At 38.1% G+C, this 19,228-nt stretch overlaps 1 protein-coding gene and 1 pseudogene across 1 annotated transcript in view; one reads left to right on the top strand and one right to left on the bottom strand.

Annotated features, from left to right (window-relative positions):
* Positions 1 to 19,228, bottom strand: part of LOC149122749 (uncharacterized) — an 83,578-nt gene that overhangs the window by 44,302 nt on the left and 20,048 nt on the right. Inside the window, exons 5-7 of the mRNA XM_089311791.1 lie at positions 16,872 to 16,989; positions 5,664 to 5,734; positions 5,240 to 5,333 (exon numbers count right to left, since the gene is read on the bottom strand). Coding sequence (XP_089167917.1) covers positions 5,240 to 5,333; positions 5,664 to 5,734; positions 16,872 to 16,989 — 283 coding nt within the window. The remainder of the gene's footprint in view (positions 1 to 5,239; positions 5,334 to 5,663; positions 5,735 to 16,871; positions 16,990 to 19,228) is intronic.
* Positions 10,625 to 13,516, top strand: LOC127488601 (plakophilin-4 pseudogene; annotated as a pseudogene).

Consider the following 19,228-nt stretch of genomic DNA (forward strand, 5'->3'; position numbering starts at 1 on the left):
AAATGACAAGCAGCATCTGTACTTTAGGTACTATCACCACATACATCACTTCACCTTCTTTTCCTCAATTGTACACATTTTTATTAATTATTGAAATCAGGTAAGACAGAAGGTGTTATCTCCCTGCACAATCAGTAATGTATTAGCCAACAGACTCAGTTCTCTATCTCCGTCCTGATAAATCTGCAACACTTAACAACCTACTGAAGTATCACAGAGCAATGCGTATCTTGTATCTAGAGCTGGTATAATTCTACAGTGTTGAACTATTTTCCTCTTTTTAGTAACATCAGAATTCCTCACACAGTCAATTCTTCGCTCAAATCCTTTGAACAGATTTCTTTTTTTGAAAAAGTAATTCCCAATAGCTTCTTAGGCCCTATGCAAATATTGCTTCTAGCTTCCTCCTGACCTCAGCACCTACAACTCTCTCCTTTGCTCTCACGACTGTGAATCATGAACTCTGCCAGCTTGCATGTCTCTGAAAACAGGAATCCAATGCCAAATTAACAATCCACAGACAGCTACAATTATCTTTGTACTGGAGAAATTATACCCATTGATAGGAACTCATCCTTGAAATAAAAATAAAAAGCAAACTATTTGTAAAAATGTTCAAACTACATCATAAATGCCAATGACAGAATTAAATCCAATGTAGATTTGGTAAAATTCCCCAAATTAAATCTGTAGATTGCTTTAGGCAGTATAACCATTTCAATGATATTAATTCTTCCATCTTTGCATTTTCTTGTGTCCTTGATAACTTCTTTCATTAGCATTCTGTAATTTTCATGTTAATTAACTATTTTGGTTAAATTTACTCCTACTATTTGAGGTTGGTTATTGTACATGGGATTTCTTTCTTGACTTATCTTTCAGTGAGTTCTAGTACTGGCATGTAAAAAAGCTAGTTTTATGTATCTTGATTTTGGTATCTTCAACTTTACTGAGTTGTTTGATCAGTTCTAACAGCTTTTTGGTGGATTGTTTAGGTTTTCCCATGTACAAGTCATTTGGAAATATGGATATTTTGACTTATTCCTTTCTAATTATGATGTCCTTTCTCCTAATTGCTCTTGCTAATTTTTCCAACACTATATTGAATAAGAGTGAAAGTACTCAAACTTGTCTTGTTCCAGATATGATGGGAAAAGTTTTCAACTTCTCCCCATTCAGTATGATATACTGAGAGTTGATTTATCATATATAGCTTTAATATTTTTAGGTATGGTTGCATCTATAGCTAGCTTACATTTTTATGTAAGGATGCTGAATCTTATCAAATGCTTTCGCTGTGATGACTAAATGGTTTTTGTTCATTCTGGTGATATTATTTGTTTATTGACTTGTGAATGCTGAACCACTCGTTCATTTCTAGGAAAAATCCCACTTGATTTGTGACATACAATCTTCTTGATGTAGTGTTGGATTCACTTTGCTAGTATGTTGTCGAGAATTTTTGCATTTATATTCATCAAGGATAATAGGTCTGTAGTAGTCTTTTCATGTTGTGTCTCTGTTCAGTTTTGGAATCAGTATGATGCTGATCTCAAAAAGGGTTTGGCAACTCCATCCTGTTCAATATTTTGGAATAGTTTGAAAAGTACTGGAGTTAGTCTCACTTTAAATGTATTGCAGAATTCAATAGTAAATCTATCAGGTTTTGTACTTTTCCTTGATAGCAGACTTTTGGTTAATCTTTCAATTTCACTGCTTCTTATGGATCTCTTTAGGCTTTCTGTATCTGGGAATTAACCCATTTCTTTGAGGTATTCCAATTTGTTAGCATAAAGTTGCTCATAGAGGGAGAGATCTTCCATTTTCTGCTTCACTCCAAAAATGGTTCCCCAAAGTCAACACAGGACCAGGTGGAGGCCAGGAGCCAGGAACTCTACCCAAGTCTCACATATGGGTGACAGTGGCCCAATAAACTGGGCCACCTTCCACTGCTTTCCCAAGTGCATTAGCAAGAACCTGGATTGGAAGTAGAGCAGTTAGGATTGATACTGCTATTCATGGGGTGCCAACATTGCAGGCCACACATTAACTTGCTGTGTCACAACACCAGCCCCAAAGTAGTTTCTTATGAGCCTTTGTATTTCAATGGTATCACCTTTAACATCTACTTTTTCACCTCTAATGTTATTTACTTGAGTTTTTTTTTTTTTTGTAATTTGGTAGTTTGGCTAAAGATTTGTCTACTCAAAAAAAAACACACACCTTTTTGTTAATAGTTAATATTGGTTTTTTGCTTCAACTTCAATTATTTCTGCTCTGATTCTTATTTATTGCCTCCTGCTAATGTCTGGTTTGTTCTTGATATTCTAAATTTTTAAGATGCATACTTAGAACACGTTTTGAGACCTTTTTAAAAAAATATGGACATTTAATGCTATAGATTTCCCTCCTAACACTGCTTTTCCCTTGTGCAAATGGAAGGGGGCAATGTGCCTTCCCTTTTCAGAGCAACTTAGTCACTCAGATCCCAGTCAGATCCCTGGACTGGACTTGAAGTCAGTGGAGACTGTGAAATTCTCCCATAGCTAGGGCTGCTCACAGTGGGAGCCACAGCATCTTCTTCCTATCTTATCCCAGCAAGACAGTGTTTCCCAACCAGAAGTCAGTCACACAGATACAAGGGATGTCCGGTGGCAGTCACTGATGACAGTGGTGTATCTGTTCTCTCCCCTAACTGCCTCAAGGAGTCTGTGTTCTGTCACTTCTCCACAGGAATTTCATTGCCCTGAGAATGACATGCTCCTTTGTTCTAGTTACTGTGACTGTTACTGTGACTGACATTAGTGAGGCTACTCATTACTCAGTCATCTTGGATGCACACTTGATTTTGTTTTTTAATGCAAAGCTTTCACAAAGTCAAGTCATGGATTTCTCCGCTTTCTTTTGAATAAGTTCCTCTTCCACAGATACGACCTTTTGAGCTTCTGAGTCTCCTGAAGTTCCGTTCAGATGTACACTCAAGTAGGTCAATTGGAGTCAACCAGAGTATGCCTCTATCCCAGTTCAGATCCACTGCTCCACAGCTGTGTCAACGAAATATCTCAACTTGGGTATTCTCTGGTAGAGGGACTCATGGGATGAGAACTTTCTGGAAAACTTACATTCCAATGAGTTGAATGAAAACTGTTTCTTATTAAACTTTTGATTTACAGGGTAGATTTCAAAGTACCTAATAATTCAATGACATTTTCTAACATTTATACAGGAATGTACAGGAAACCTCTCTTTATTTTGAAGCAGCTCAACAGCTATTAGGTACTACAACCAATTTTTGAATGTCTAATTGCTTAACATATTTCTGTATGACAATTTTATAAAGGGATGTCTTGTGGCATTTTAAAAAGTCCCATAGGAGCTGGCACTGTGGCAGAGAAGGTTAAGCCTCCATCTGCAGTACTGACATCCCATATAGGTGCTGGTTCAGGACCAAGGGGCTTCACTTCCAATCCAGCTTCCTGTTAATGCACCTAGGAAAGCAGCAGAAGATGGATCAAGTACTCGGACCCCTATATCCACATGGGAGATATGGAAGAAGCTCCTGGTTCCTGGGTTTGGCCTGGCCCAACCCTGGCCATTGTACCTATTTGGGGAGTAAACCAATGGATGGTAGAGTTCTCTCTCTCTCTCTCTCTCTCTCTCTCTCTCTCCCCTTCTCTTTCTGTATTTCTGATTTTCAAATAAATAAAATCTTAAAAAAGAAAAAGTCCCCTTACCAATATGCTTTCATTTCACATGTATGGAACTAAGTTCTTACAGGTCTAGAGAAAAACAATCCTTCAATTTTCCTAAGACATCAGAGAGATCAAACACCACAAATGTTCTAAACCAAACAAGCATGTGAATCTGTATAATGCAACTGCACTCTAGCTATTGTGCCTGAAGGCAATTAATTAGTAGAAACAACTACTTCATTGTTCCATATTAGTGCTTCATACAATCTTGTGACCTTATATCCTATTAAAGGAAAACATGAAGGATAAGGGAATCCTGTTTTTGTTATAAATAGTTGTAAAGCATTCACTATTCATCAACAAATTAGGATCCTAGACTACACAGCCATCTTTTCTGAGACTGACCTAAGTCAAAATAAAGGCTGATATATATAGGTTAATGGGGAAAAAGTTGATTGCTTAATCTGCAGTGCTCAGGGCATTAGGTAACTTTACAAGGCCCGGCAAGAATAGTCATTGCTATGTATTCCATATTTCTTTCATTTTAAAATACAAAGAGAAACACATATTTCTTGGGGTTAAAAAGTCCACTCAAAGACCTACTATCCTTTCTTGTTAAGAAATACAGTTTATGAGGTTAATGTTGTCACATAGTGGGTTAAGCTGATGCCTACACTGCTGGATCCCTTATGGGTACCAGTTTGAGTCCCATCCACCCCTCTTATGATCCAGATCCCTGATAAGGCTTCTGGGAAAGCAGAGGAGGATGGCATGAGAGCTTGGGCACGTGAACCCATGTGGGAGACCTGGATAAAGCTCCTGGTTCTTGGTTAGAGGCTTCAGCCTGGTCCAGCCCTAGTTGTTGTATTCTTTTGGGGAATGAATCAACAGATGAAGCTCGCTTGCTTTCTTGCTTGCTCGCTCTCTCTCTCTCCCCCCTCCCACCCTCTGTGTGTGCGTGTGCGTGTGTGTGTGTGTGTGTGTATCTCTGCCTTTCAAATAAATCTTTTAATAAAAGAAATATAACTTGGGGCTGCGCTGTGGTGCAACAGGTTAACACCCTTGCCTGAAGCGCTGGCATTCCATATGGGTACTGGTTCAAGACCCGGCTGCTCCTCTTCTGATCCAGCTCTCTGCTATGGCCTGGGAAAGCAGCAGAAGATGGACCAAGTCCTTGGGCCCCTGCACCTATGTGGAAGACCCGAAAGAAGCTCCTGGCTCCTAGCTTCAGATTGGCACAGCCCCAGCCTTTGCGGCCATATGGGGAGTGAACCACCAGATGGAAGACCTCTCCACTCTCAGTGTAACTCTGACTTGCAAATAAATAAATAAATCTTTAAAAAAAGAAATATAACTTATAACATCACAATAACTTAGTCTTAAAATCTTACTGAATGCTTTAGATTATGAAAAATTCAGAATTCGCTGCTCTCATTTCTTGGCATTTCAAAACATATTAACAATTAGCAGGGACTCCAACAGATAGTTATTATCAATTCCCATAGTAGCCTTATACATAATAAACAAAAGGTGAATGATTGACTTACTGAACTTAGTCTGAAAAGGATTTCCTGAAGATTTTTAATTTCCCTTGCTTGCTTTAGTATTGTATCTTTCAACTCATGATTTTCCTGATCATGCCTAAAATACATATTTTAAATTAATGATTCTCACAGATCAATTTAAGAAAATATATTTCAGAATAAACATCTGAAAGTGTTATTATGCAAATTCTAGAAATTTGAAGTCAATTTCTTGGCAAATATATCATTATTCTATCTTGCTTTGTCAATAATGCACAAAATTTAGGGATAATGTGCAAAAGCTATGCATTTAAAAATAGTTTAATACTAAAAGTTTTCCATGCTTTACTCAGAAGTATTTATGTTTAAAATGATATAATTCTCATAGTACATAGCATATATGCTTTAGAAAGACTCAAGTTATTTTGAATGGTTGTTTGAATTGTACTTTTCCAGATGATCTTGAATTTTCTCAGTGTTTTGTACCAACTCCTTTTGTTCATCTTCTGATTCTTGGAACTACAACAAAGAATAATAAAAAAAAACATGAAATTTACCAGTATCTGGTATGAATCTGGGAAGTACCTAGATTTATGACTAAAATTTCATTAGAACATAGCAATGACTCTTCCTTTTCATCTTATTCATGACTACATTTATGCTATAACTTCAAAGCTGAGTTGTGCCAACAGGGATGCTATGACCTCAAATCTAAAACAGAACTGTCTGGGCCATTACAGAAAGTTTATAGTCATCTGCTCAAGAAAATGACACAGGAGTAGACTTGGTTTTGAGTATGTTCTATCAGAAAAATTCTCAGATTTACAATATTGGCCAGTTAAAGGAATGGGAGATTACCTTATGGAAAATAGCTATAATTTTGAAATCCAAGTACAATGAAATCAACTATAATTTTAGATATTCATATGTGCAAATGACCATTGGTATCCCAGAGATCATAAAAATTAACATAATGTTATAGACAACAAATGTTTAATGGAATTTTTCAGTGGCCACACCAATAATGAAACCAGAGTGCCTGGATTCTGGCTCCACTATCTGTGTGATCTTCAGCAATTCATTTGCCCTGTGTTAGTTCTTCACCTGTAAAATGGAAATAATAGTGTCTACTTCACTTGAAAGTAGGAGGTATTAAATGAAAGGTATATGTAAAGAACTTCAAAGAAGATGTGTCACATAGTCAGGGAAATATTTCAATAGCATTATTATTATTGAATTCATGTTTGAATAAAATGACATATTTGGGAAGGGGAGCGTAGCAATAGAAGTGATCTCTTATAAAGTGATACCGAATCCTTCATACCAAAGTGGCAGCAAACTAGGAGCATGAGGCCCAGAATACATTGCCAGCTCATTATAAAGCTTTCATTAATTTTATTAGCCAACCATCCTTTATGCAACTTATAATTTATAAATTATTTTTCTGTAAACTCAGTGGGCAATAATAATGAAATACAATACAAACAGGACTCTGAATTTGAGTAGCACATATCTTACATAGCCATAAAAATTGGCCTAAATGTACTAATGAAAAGACCAGACTCTATAGCTAAATCAAATTTCCCAAATCACTCTTCATTCTCAGGTTGCTCTAGCAAGCAATCTGAGGATAGAGTGATGCTCCATGGTTTGGTGTGTAAGAAAATGTATGGCTTTTCCACTGGTAAAGAGCTGTAAAGCTACAAGTCCCAGCTCTGGCTATGTAATAAAGGGAAGCAAACTTCAGATTTTATATTCTCCCAGTGAGTAAAGCATTAGCATTTTATAGAACAATTCTCCAGAAATAGGATTAAGTATTTGAATATTGTACTTAATTGCCTAAAATGTGTTTAGAAGAAAAGCTTCATTCATTCATTCATTCATTCACTCATAATGTTCCTGTCAGTGTCTCAAGGAACACAGATGGCATGGCATAAAGTACTTAATTTTAACTTAACTGTCCAACTATAACATTTTCAATCTACACATTTATATCACATATGTCCACTTAGGCAAATTTATAGCACAATTGTCACCTTAGACAAATTATCTATTATGCAGATAAGTAAAAGCAATATAAACTTAAAGGCCACGTTATTCTCCATAAACTAGATGACAAGTACTGAAAAGAGAAAAATCGATGAGAGAACACAGAACATCCCATCAGTGAAAGGACCTCTGGAGTAGGGTCTGAATACAATGAGTACAGATCAACAGAAACTAAAATAACAGTGTGAAAAAGGAGGAGAGAGGGGGAAAACTGGCCAGAGACACTCACTTTGCTGACGTTCACAGGCAGAGAAGTAAAAAGCATATTCCATACATTAACTTGGAAATGAATGTTCATAGCAATAGCGTTAATAATAGTCAAAAAATGGAAACAGTGTTCTATCAACTGATGAAATGTTTATCAACTGATGAATGAATAATTCCTACAAAGAACTGTATTCTGCACAGTACAATATTATTTTAAAAATAATAAGAAGTATTGATAGATTCTATACCATGGATTGACCTTGGAAATGTTACGTTAAGTGAAAGAAATCAGTCATAAAGGGCTGCATATTGTAGGGATGACCTTATTTAAATGAAATATCCACATCAGGCAGATAATGAGACACTAAACGTACATGTTTGGTTGCCTAAGGACTAGGGAAGATATAGGAGCTAAAGGCAGGATGGGTGAGTGAGACAAGGTTTTCTCTCAGGATGTTAAAAGCTGTTCTAAAATTGATTGTGGTGCTGGTTATCCAACTCTGGGAATATACTATGGACATTGAGCTACACTTATTTGGATGGGTGAACTCTATGGTGTTACATGAAATATACAGATAAGAGTGTTTAAGACAGCATTTTTAAAAGTTTGTGGAAGGGAGTAGGCACAGTGGGTTAATGCCCTGGCCTGAAGTGTTGGTATCCCATATGGGTGCCGGTTCCAGACCCGGCTAGCTCCACTTCCTGTGCAGCTCTCTGCTGTTGCCTGGGAAAGCAGTAGAGGAAGGCCCAAGTCCTTGGGTCCTTGCACCCATGTGGGAGACCTGGAGGAAGTTCATAGCTCCTGGCTTCAGATCAGTGCAGCTCCAGCTGTTGCAGCCAATTGGGGAGTGAACCATTGGATAGACTACCTCTCTCTCTCTCTCTCCCTCTCCCTCTCCCTCTCCCTTTCTCTCCTCTCTGTGTAACTCTGACTTTCAAGTAAAATACAATAAATCTTTAAGAGTTTGTGGGAAATGATCTTAAAGATAAGTCAATTTTGGTGCAGAAAGTTTTGAAGTTGAATGGCAATATGTAGATGATAATGTCTCTCTGCTTTCAGGAGGACTAGTGCAAAATCTGCAACATCCTCAAATATAAATACTATCTTTAGAAAGAATTTAAGTATAAGAAAAATGGCAGAATAAGATGGTGTAAGAAGTCATCATATTGACAAAATTGTCTTAATTATAATAAAATATTTTTTTAAAAAATTACATTCACTGTGATTTTTATTCTAGTGCACATTGTTTAACCGGTATAGGTTAATTTTCATATATACTTGTCTTTGGGTTTCCCTTAATATCTTCTTTATATTCTTTATTTCATCTGCTGACTTAAAGCAGTAACTTCTTACAGCCTCCTGTCACTGCTCTGATACAGGATGTGCTTTTTGTTATCAGTCCATTGATGAAGGTGGCTCACCACTTCTTGAGAAGACATTTATATTACTATTTTATAAATCATTTTATGATCAAATTGTCTTAATATTTACTTCTAAGTTACATACAAATGGTCACTCACAGACTTGTGATTGTTTCACTTCAATTTTTCAGACTCATGATGGCATAAAAGTGATACATATTCCATAGACAACATACTTCAGAACTGAAGCTAGTAATTCCTACAGTGTTGAACAATTTCCCTCATTTGCATTATAGACCAAAATAAAAATCAGAGATCCTCTCACTTTCAATCCTCTACTTAAATCCTTCCAAGAGATTCCTATCTCAGAACAGCACTAAAATTTCAATGACATTCAAGGCCTAGCTAGCCTCACCTCCACCTTCTTTCCTGATCTCAGCTCCTCTAATCCTCTTGCCTATTCTCCCCACAACTGCTTTTCATGAAATTGGCTAGCTCTCATGAAACTGAAAATGGGAATCTATTGTAACCAGACAGTTACAATTATATTTGTAGTGGACCCTGAAATGAAAATAATAACCAAATTCTTTGCTAAAATGCTTAAATTAAGAAAATCATAAATACCTGAGAGAAAATTAATTCAAATATAATCAGTAAAATTCACCATATTTGTATCAAATCTGAACTTAATATAAAGGAGTTGCTGTTAAAGAATTAAGTCATAAGAATACATAAATTGAGAGTTAAATAGTTTTACATTTAAATAGAACTGGCATGAATTCAAATAGTACCAACTAGAATACAGAAAAATCTACAGAGGAAAAGTATTATGAGATATCTTATCACTCATCATCAAATTCTAAAATGAACTTTCAAGGTAATCCACTTAATAGAACGTCAATTTCAAAATACTCCCTTTAAGCATGAATAATTCCCTTGACTTCATCATGGTCTTAAAATCTGTAATTAGTATAGACAAATATTTTTTGGAGATGACTCTAAGAGCAACAAGGAAAGTAGACAAATTGGATTATATCAAATACAGAAACATCTACACTACCAAGGAGGCAATCAATCAACAGAATGAAAAACATCCTACAGAATGGAAGAAAATATTTGGAAGCTACTTACCCAACAAAATATTAATATCCATAATATAAAAAATTCAATAACAAGAACAGCAACAAAACAACCCAGTTAAAAGATGAGTGAAGTAACTGAATGCAGTTCTTCAAGGAAGAAACACAAAGAGTCAATAATTAATATCACCAGCCATCAGAGAATTGAAAATCAAAGCTACAATGAACATCACACCTGTTAGAATGGCTAATATCAAAAATGTAGAAGGTGATAAATTCTGATGAGGATGTTCTTGGGAATGTAAATTAGTAGCACCACTATGGAAAACAGTATGGAGATGTCTTTAAAAACTAGAAAAAGACTTGCCATATTATCTGTCAATACCATTCCTGGGTATATGTCCAGAGACATGAATACCAGAGAGACACCTGCTGGCCCAGGGGCTGAGTCCAGGTTGACGCCGGCTGCGAAGGTGGCACCATGGGCATGGGTAGAGGAGCAAGTTGGCCAACACTCCCATCGGGAGTGGTGAGAGAGATGCTCCAGGGTAGGGGGTTAGGAGTGGCGGGCAGGTAGGAGGAAGGGAGTGGCGGGAAGCTGTTGGGCTGCAGCACTTTTAAAAAATTTTTGGGTGTCCTAATGGTGACCCCTCAGCGCAGATGTCCCTGATCCCTGCAGCAACAAGGGCCACCACCTGACCTGGAAAGAGAAATGCCAGCTCCTGGGCAGGCCTCATTGGAGGAGGAAAGGCAACCACAGACCCTCCAAGAAACTGCTCCATTATCCAGGCATGGAACCCAAGACCACAGCCATTACTATTCTAGCTCCCGTGAAGCAGCAGGAGCTTCCGTTTCAATGGCACACCCAAGAACTGGAAGTGGAAAGGCAGATTATTGCCAGTAATCTAGAAAGATGCAGGCTTGGAGCAGAATCACTGGCTTGGAACATCACCAGTACCAGCTCAACTGAGCAGTCATTTCCTTGCACATCAGAGGTGCCAAATACTGTTGAAGCAAGTTTCTGATGCTGTCCACCCCAACACCTATCTCATCAGGACAGAACACCATGTTTCCATCAAAGGGGGGATCATTGGGTAACTCAAGAAGTTCAACACAAATAAATTCTTACTCTGACAGTGAATACCAGAAAGCAGCGAGTTTCCACAACAGCCAAAACATGAGCAAGGCTGGTAATAAGACAAGAGCTCATGAACAAACACTGGTTCACAAATCAGTGGCCAATTGGACCATGAGAAGAGTCAGTTCAGTTCCACCTGGAGTGCAGTCAGCACAGCCATGCCTCCTTCAAGGGAGTCACTGAGAACTTCTCTGGGCAGTGGATTTGGCTGTCCAGCAGTGAGTGTCTCCCGACCTCTGAACCCCAGTGCATACTTGTCTACCACACTGCCTGCTCAGCAGGCAGCTGCTCCATACTCACAGCGAACTGCCTCCCCAACAGCTGTGCACTGTATTGGGTCAGTAACCTCCTGGCAGACCTCCAATCCCAAAGGATCGACCCCTCAATAGGAAACCACCTCCAGACTGGGGGCCACACTGACCCTCATGGATGCAGACTTGGGTAACTTCTCCATTCCAAGGCCAGGTGGAGTCATCGCCTCCCAAACACACAGTGATGACTGCCATACCACAGCATCTGGGAACTTCACTGCAAGGATTGTCCAGGACCTGGAACAACTCAGACAGCAGCAGGATGACAAGTACAAGAGGATGGTTCCACCTCAGCCAGGATTGTGGAGTTCCTACATTAAACACAGTCAACTTGATCCAGACCTTCGTTCAGCCGTGTCTCCCAACTTGCACATCACCCCTACATACGAGGGGAGGACCTATTACAGCCCAGTGTAGCACAGCCCAAATCATGGAATTGTGGAGCTGCAGGAGTCCCAGACAGCATTGCTCCACACAGGCTCAGCAGGTGTTGGAAATATACAAACAACATCCAGCCAATGAAGAACCTTACATACTAAAGAAATAATTATGTTCTGAACACAACAGCTACCTATATGGAGCCCTACAGGCCAATCCAGTACCAAGTACAAGAGTGTAATTATAACAGGCTCCAGCACACAACAGGTGACAATGGCACCACCAGATCCCCATCAACAGACAGCATTCAGAAAGACCCTAGGGAGTTTGCCTGGTTTGGCCCCAGTTCCTGTTTGTCCAGGCCAACACAGCAGCCTACCCGCAGTACCTGTACTTCCGAGACAACAAAGCAAAGATGGAGGTGTGGAGGTTATGGGGAATCAAGCCTCGGTTGACCTTTGGAACCACAGAGTTTTAGAAGTTCAGAAGAATGCTGCAGTGCCCTCTGAAACCTTGTTTTTGGCAAGTCTACAGATGAAAATAACATAGGAATGAAGAATGTTGGTAGGATACCTGCCTTGCTGCAACTGTTGAGAAAATCTATTGATGTGGATATAAGGGAGTTTGTTACAGTTCTTGGGAATATATCCTCGTGTGATGCTGTGAAGATAACAATCATCTGAGATGCCCTCTAACCTTAACAAATACTATGATCATTCCACATTCTAGATGGAATAGTTCTTCCTTCCATGATGATCATAAAATTAAATTTCAGACTTCATTTGCTCTGCCTAACATGACAGGTTGCCTGAGGAACCAGAGCTCCGCAGAGGAGGCAGGAAAAGCAAATGCAGTCTTGCGAGGGGCTAGTGAACTCGCTGTTGTATGTGATCGCATGTACGTGATCCCACATGTGTGAACACATCCACTTATGACAGCAAGACAGTGGAGAACAGCATGTGAACACTGTGGAACCAGTCCTAGCACCCGGAGCTGGAGCTCTGCAGGCCCAGCTGCTGGAACTGAATGAACTGGATGACCTGCTCAGAAAAGACTCCCAGCAGACTCAGAACCAAGCTCTTGGAGCAATGAGGAAAAGAAGAGGCCTCCACAAGAGGACCAGTGGGATGGAGTCGGTCATATCCCTGGGCTGTCTAAGTCCCCCAAAGGGGTCGAGATGCTGTAGTCTCTGTTGGTAGTAAAACCATATCTGACTCTTCTAGCAGAAAGTTCCAACCCAGTCACCTTGCAAGGCTCTTCGGGATCTCTCTAGAACCTGTCTGCCAGCAACTAGAAGTTTGCAGCTTACATCTGGGCAGCTATCTGAAAAGAGAAATGGCTCCCTGTCCTTGTAGAACTGCAGATGGATAACGATAGGGTTGTTTCTTCTGTAGCAACTGCCTTCAGGAACATGGTGCTTGACATTTGAAACAAGGAGCTCACAGGGAAGTATGCCATGTGAGTCCTGGTCAACTGCCTCCCGGGTGACAACAGCCTGAGCATCCTGTCTGACGAAACCACAGCAGCCATCTGCTTCACCCTGCACGAGGTCACGAGCAAGAACATGGAGAACACCAAGACCCTGGCCAACTTACGAGGCATCGAGAAGCTGGTGAACATTACCAAAGGCAGAGGAGACAGGTCTTCTCTGAAAGTGGTGAAGGCAGCAGCCAGGGTCTTGAATACATTGGGGCAATATCAGGATCTCTGGAGCATTTAGAAGAAGGATGGGTGGAATCAAAACCATTTTATTATACCTGTGTCGACATTAGGGTGAGATCACTTCATAACACATCACTTTGCTGAGTGTTTCCTCTGCAGTGCAGAAGCTTCTCAGCTTGATGTAATGCTGTTTGTCAATTTTTGCTTTGACTGTGCTTTTTGGGGTCTTTTGCAAGGGTCTTTGCCTATCCCAATGTCTTGCAGAATTTACCAGTGTTCTCTATTAATTTGATGATACTGGGTCATAGATTTAGGTCTTTGGTGCATTCTCAATGGAGTTTTGCTTAAGGTGTAAGGTATGGGTCTAGTTTAATACTTCTGGAGATCCAGTTTCCCTTGCCCCATTTGTTGAAGAAAGTGTTCTTGTTCCAGGGATTGATTCTGGCTCCTTTGTCAAAGGTAAATTGGTGTAATGCATGGATTGGTTTCTGGAGTTTTTATTCTGTTCCATTGGTCTATAAGTCTGCTCATGTGTCAGTACCATGCTATTTCATTATATCTGCACTGTAGTATGTCTTGAAATAAAGTATTGTGATGCCTCTCACTTTTTGTTTATAAGATTCCTGTAGCTATTTAGGGGTTTCTTGTGTTTCCATATGAATTTTACAATCATTGTTTTCTAGATCTGAAAATAATGTCATGGGTATTTTGATTGGGTCACATTGAGTCTGTAAATTTCTTTTGGTATTATGGACATCTTGATGATGTTGATTCTTCCAATACATGAATATTGAAGATTTACACATGTTAATGTCTTCCATTTATTTCTTTAGTGTTTTGTAATTTTCACTGTAGAGATCTTTGACATCTATGATAACGTTTATTCCAAAGAATTGAATTATTTTTGGAGCTACTGTGAACCAGCCTGATCTTAAAAGTTCTTTCTCAGCCATTACATTGTCTCTGTATGCAAAGGCTATCAATTTGTGTTGAATTTATATCCTGCCACTTACCAAACTATTTTATGAGTGCCAATAGTCTCTCAATGGAGTTTTCGGGATCCCCTTTATATTAGAATCATGTCATCTGCAAATAGGAATAGTTTGATTTCCTTCTTCCCTATCTGTATCCCTTTGATTCCGTTTTCTTGCCTAATGGCTCTGCCTAAAACTTCCAGGACTATACTGAATAGCAATGGTGAGAGTAGCCATCCTTGTCGGGTTCCAGATCTTAGTGCCAATGCTTCCAACTTTGCTCAATTCAATAAGATGTTGGTTGTGGGTTTGTCATAAATTACCTTGACTGTCTTGAGGAAAATTTTTTCTATACCCAATTTGCTTAAGGTTTTCATCATGAAAAGATGTTGTATTTTTTTTATCAAATGCTTTCTATGTATCTATTGAGATCCTAGGAGGCTGGGGGTACAATACATTCATACACAGCTGCGCGGTTGCCTCCCAGCCAGGCTCAAAGTCAGTGTGTCTGTGGACTTTTCTCTCTACTAGAATCCCTGGATCATATACATACTTAAAAGTCACTGGCAAATGTTGCTCTCTCCCCACCACTGCTGCCAGTACTGCTGGGATGATGATGTCCTGTCTCAGCCAGTTGCTGTGAGTACCTGTGCCTCCTGCCAAAACCCAAAATGGCAACTGCCCTTTCTCAACCAGGCAGCAGGCATTGTCATGGGGAAGTTGGGGCAAGATAAACATGGCCTCTCTACTTCCACTGGATCTGCAGGCAAATGCTATCAACCACTAGCACCCAGGGATCTAGTCCAGACTCATGCCAGGCTCATTCGCTCTTGCTCTCTCTCTCTCTCTCTCACCAGCGTTTGCTGCAATCTGGCCTCAGCTCCGTCTCCAAGCTGCCACCTGCTTTGGCTCTCAACTGCAACAGTCATGTGTTGTGTTCATTTTTGCTGCACATCTGCACCCTCCATACAGGTCCATGACATTGTTCTTCCTCTGGAAGGATTTCTAGTGTGGTTTTCTCTTCAATTCTCCTGAGAGTGTACTTCTTCCAATTTTTACTATTTATTCCTAGCCTAGCACATATGCCATTCCCTAATCTACCATCTTGGAATCAACTATGTTTCAAATCCACTTCATAAACCGATCACAGCCATATTTCTATCCTCCATTTCAATGCACCAACCTCGCATGCTGCTTAGCCAGTATTGCAAACCATTACTCTAACCCTGGAAATTATGTCTATCTATCTGACTTATCTAAAAATTCCCCATTATGACTTTTTAAAATTTTTATTTTTTGCATATTTTGTTGAAAATACCAGTTTTTAATATCGGTAAAACATTCTTCAGTTCATTATTATTTTACATGTAACATTATAAATTTACCTTCAAATAGGCAGAAGAAACAAAGGATAGACAGTAGGACTTGATTACGTCTCAGGGATTTACCACAGAAAATGTATGCAAAAAACCCACCATCATCAAAGCAAACATAATCTACCATGCATGTCTAGGTTTTATTCTCCTTTAGGTGATATGTTTTGGAAAATTTCATTCTAATAGCATTAGCACTTAATGACAGAGCACTCATCTTTCTAAAAATAAAATTTAGTATTTAGATTCTCAAAACTCACCAAACCAACTGGAAATGTCTGGTTGTAAAACAACAATGTTACGCTCGAGTCAGTTTCACATCATAAGTGATAATCTATGACTAATGTCAGTAGGCAAATTCCAATTCTAAACACTACTAGAGATTGCCACTGTGATTTTCAACTGTGTTGACATTCATCTTATTGCTGAATTGTAGGCAAATTTCTTTGGCAACATTTACATATCAGTTAATGCCACAGGAAAAACTGTTACATTCATTTAGCATCTCAAAACTGCATTAGAATTACTTAAATACATTTTCTAATAGATTCTACAATAAGAAAGCCTCCAAACATGCCTATTAACAAAATCTGTTCAAAGAACACAAACTATTAAAGAATCAAGACACGTATCTCACATGAACTACTTAAATTTAATTGTATAAGTTATAGCTAAATTCACCAAATAATTTAAAAAAATCCTTAAACAAAAGCAGATGTTTTTAAAATAAATTTCTTCATAATTTACCTAACTTTATTACAATTCACAGCTATTTAGCCTGCATTTTAACATAAAATGTCTAAATCAATCTTCATGTGAGTTATTAAATTCAACTCAATATGCACTGCTTTATTTAGAAAATATGTACTAAGCACCATCATGTACCAAGACTCACAAGCAATAACTCCAGCAGTATATGTCATAATTCATCTTCAGAATAATTTTTGGGTTACTTTAAATAAAGATTACACATCTGTGTGTGTGTCTGTGTGCATACACACCTGTTTAGTATATGCGTGTGTGTGTATATATATATTTATGTATATATCTTGAATGAGGAGGACATTATATGTAACAGTGATTCAAGTCAGAAACATAAAAATTTTATCAAAGATTAACTTACCTGGGTCAAATTGTTTTTTGAAGTCCTCGCATCCAATTCTAGTGTTCTATGTGTCACTTCAAGTTGTTTCACTTCTACTTCTTTATGATATTGCTTTTCTTTTCTTCTTAACTGTTCCCTAGTTTTTTTACACAATATATTGGTATTGGTCTCTTTTTCTTGTTTTAGGTAAAAACATGCTTGTTTCAAAATTCATTTTATTAGAAATTAAAAGATTCATTGTATAATCTTATACTACCATGCAGCTTAAACACTCTAATAAAATTTATGTTCTCAAATATTTTATTATAACATTTCATTTAAATGTCTTCTTCAAAGGACAGAGTTGAAAGTTAGCTGTGAAAGCACATTCTTAAAACAAACAAAAAAAAATAGCACATTCTTGAGATTGGTATTGTGTAGTGTGTCAAGCTACCGCCTGTGATAGTAACACCCCGTGTGGCCACAGGTTCCTCTCCCAGCAGATGTACTTCCTATCTAGCTCCTTGCTAATGGCCTGCGAAAGCAGCACAAGGTGACTCAAGTACTTCAATCTCTGCTGCCACCTATTTGGGAGACCTAGAAGAAGCTCCCAGCTCCTGGCTTCAGCCTGGCTCAATCCTGGCCATTGAGGCCACCCACAGTGAACCAGCAGCTTGCTCACTCGCTCACTCGCTCTATCTCTCTCACTCTTTCAAATAAATAAATAAATCTTTGTTATCAGAAATTACATTCTGATAATTGATAAGATTCTGTTACTTGCAACTGATAACTGTTATCAAGAAAGGAATTTTGAAATTATCCAGTAGAGTTATGAGTTGAAAATTACCTCTTCCTCCTCCATTCATAATTACATCTCCATTAGGAAAGGTAATTTAGAATTAACCAATCTTTAATGAGTTTTTTTTAAAAAAGATTTATGTATTTATTTGAGAGGCAAAGTTATATATATAGAGAAGAGACACACAGAGAGGTCTTCCATCTGCTGGTTTACTCTCCAAATGGCCACAACAGCAGGAACTCAGAGGATATGAAGTGAGGAGCCAGGAACTTCTTCCTTATCTCCCATGCAGGGGTGCAGAGCCCCAAGCACTTGGCACCTTCTAATGCTTTCTTAGGCCTTAAGCAGGCAGCTAGATCAGAAGTGGAGCACCCAGGACTTGGACCAGTACCTATATAGAATGCTGGTGCTACAGGCAGAGGCTTAACTTACTATGCAATAGTTCTGGCCCTTAATGAGTTATTTTTTATAAACACCTTTATATAGTTATTAGAACTACAGTTTCAACTTTATCAAATATTACGGGTATCCTTAAAAATTATTTAGAGTGTAAGACAGCCTATAATTTATACATGTCTTTTATATGATACACACAGCTACTGATTAATATCATCCAAGGGTAAAGAGTATATGTGTCACTTCATATAATTGATATTTTTGGTAGTACTTTCAACTTAATGATTATTAAACATTCCATAAACAATTTCAAAAGATGACATTGTTAATTAAGCAAGGGTGCTAAGTGCTTTCAACATAGAACATGAAACGAATTTTTGCATGTAAAAAAGAGAAATGTTCAAGAAACTGATCAGTGATTACTTTCCAGTTTTCTGTTATCCCATGCATGTTAAAATAAGTAAATTTCAAAATATTCAAAGGTTAAAAAAATGTCAACTACATATCAGTTGATGTAAGTATAAGCTTATGTACTTTCTTGACAAAAATTTAGAAACATTAACCAAGCATTTAAAAAGGTTTCCTCAAATTTAGCCATCAAATTCCATATTGAAGTATTTAATCAAAGTAAAGCACTTGGCATATAAAGAAATGTTTATATAGAAGATGTTTGTTGCAGCATGACTTATAACAAAATATAAACTCAAAATACAATGTTCAAAACAAATCATGAAACTTCTATATGGTGTGCTTCTATGTAACTAAGATTACAATCTGAAGAAGATGTATTTAATTATTACAAGCATTCACACTTAAGAACTTGTACATTATTTGCAATTCTTGTGAATTTCACACTTCCTAAGAGTAGGAAGTTTCTACCCTGTAAAATCCCAGAATATCTCGGATGGTCAAAGATGAAAAATCCTCCACAAAATACCAGCTCATTGAATCCAACAACACATCAGAAAGATCATTCACCCAGACCAAGCAGGATTTATCTCTGGTGTGCAGGTATGGTTCAACATTTGCAAACCAATCAATGTGATACATCACATTAACAAATTGAAGAAAAAACATATTATCTCAACAGATTTAGAAAAAGCACATAATAAGATATAGCATCCTTTCATGATGAAAATCTTAAGCAAACTGAGTATAGAAGCAACACTCATCAACACAATCAAGACAAACTATGACAAAC

Source organism: Oryctolagus cuniculus, chromosome 13, assembly GCF_051225735.1.
Source record: "Oryctolagus cuniculus isolate XC-2025 breed Fujian yellow rabbit chromosome 13, ASM5122573v1, whole genome shotgun sequence".
Lineage (NCBI taxonomy): Eukaryota > Metazoa > Chordata > Mammalia > Lagomorpha > Leporidae > Oryctolagus > Oryctolagus cuniculus.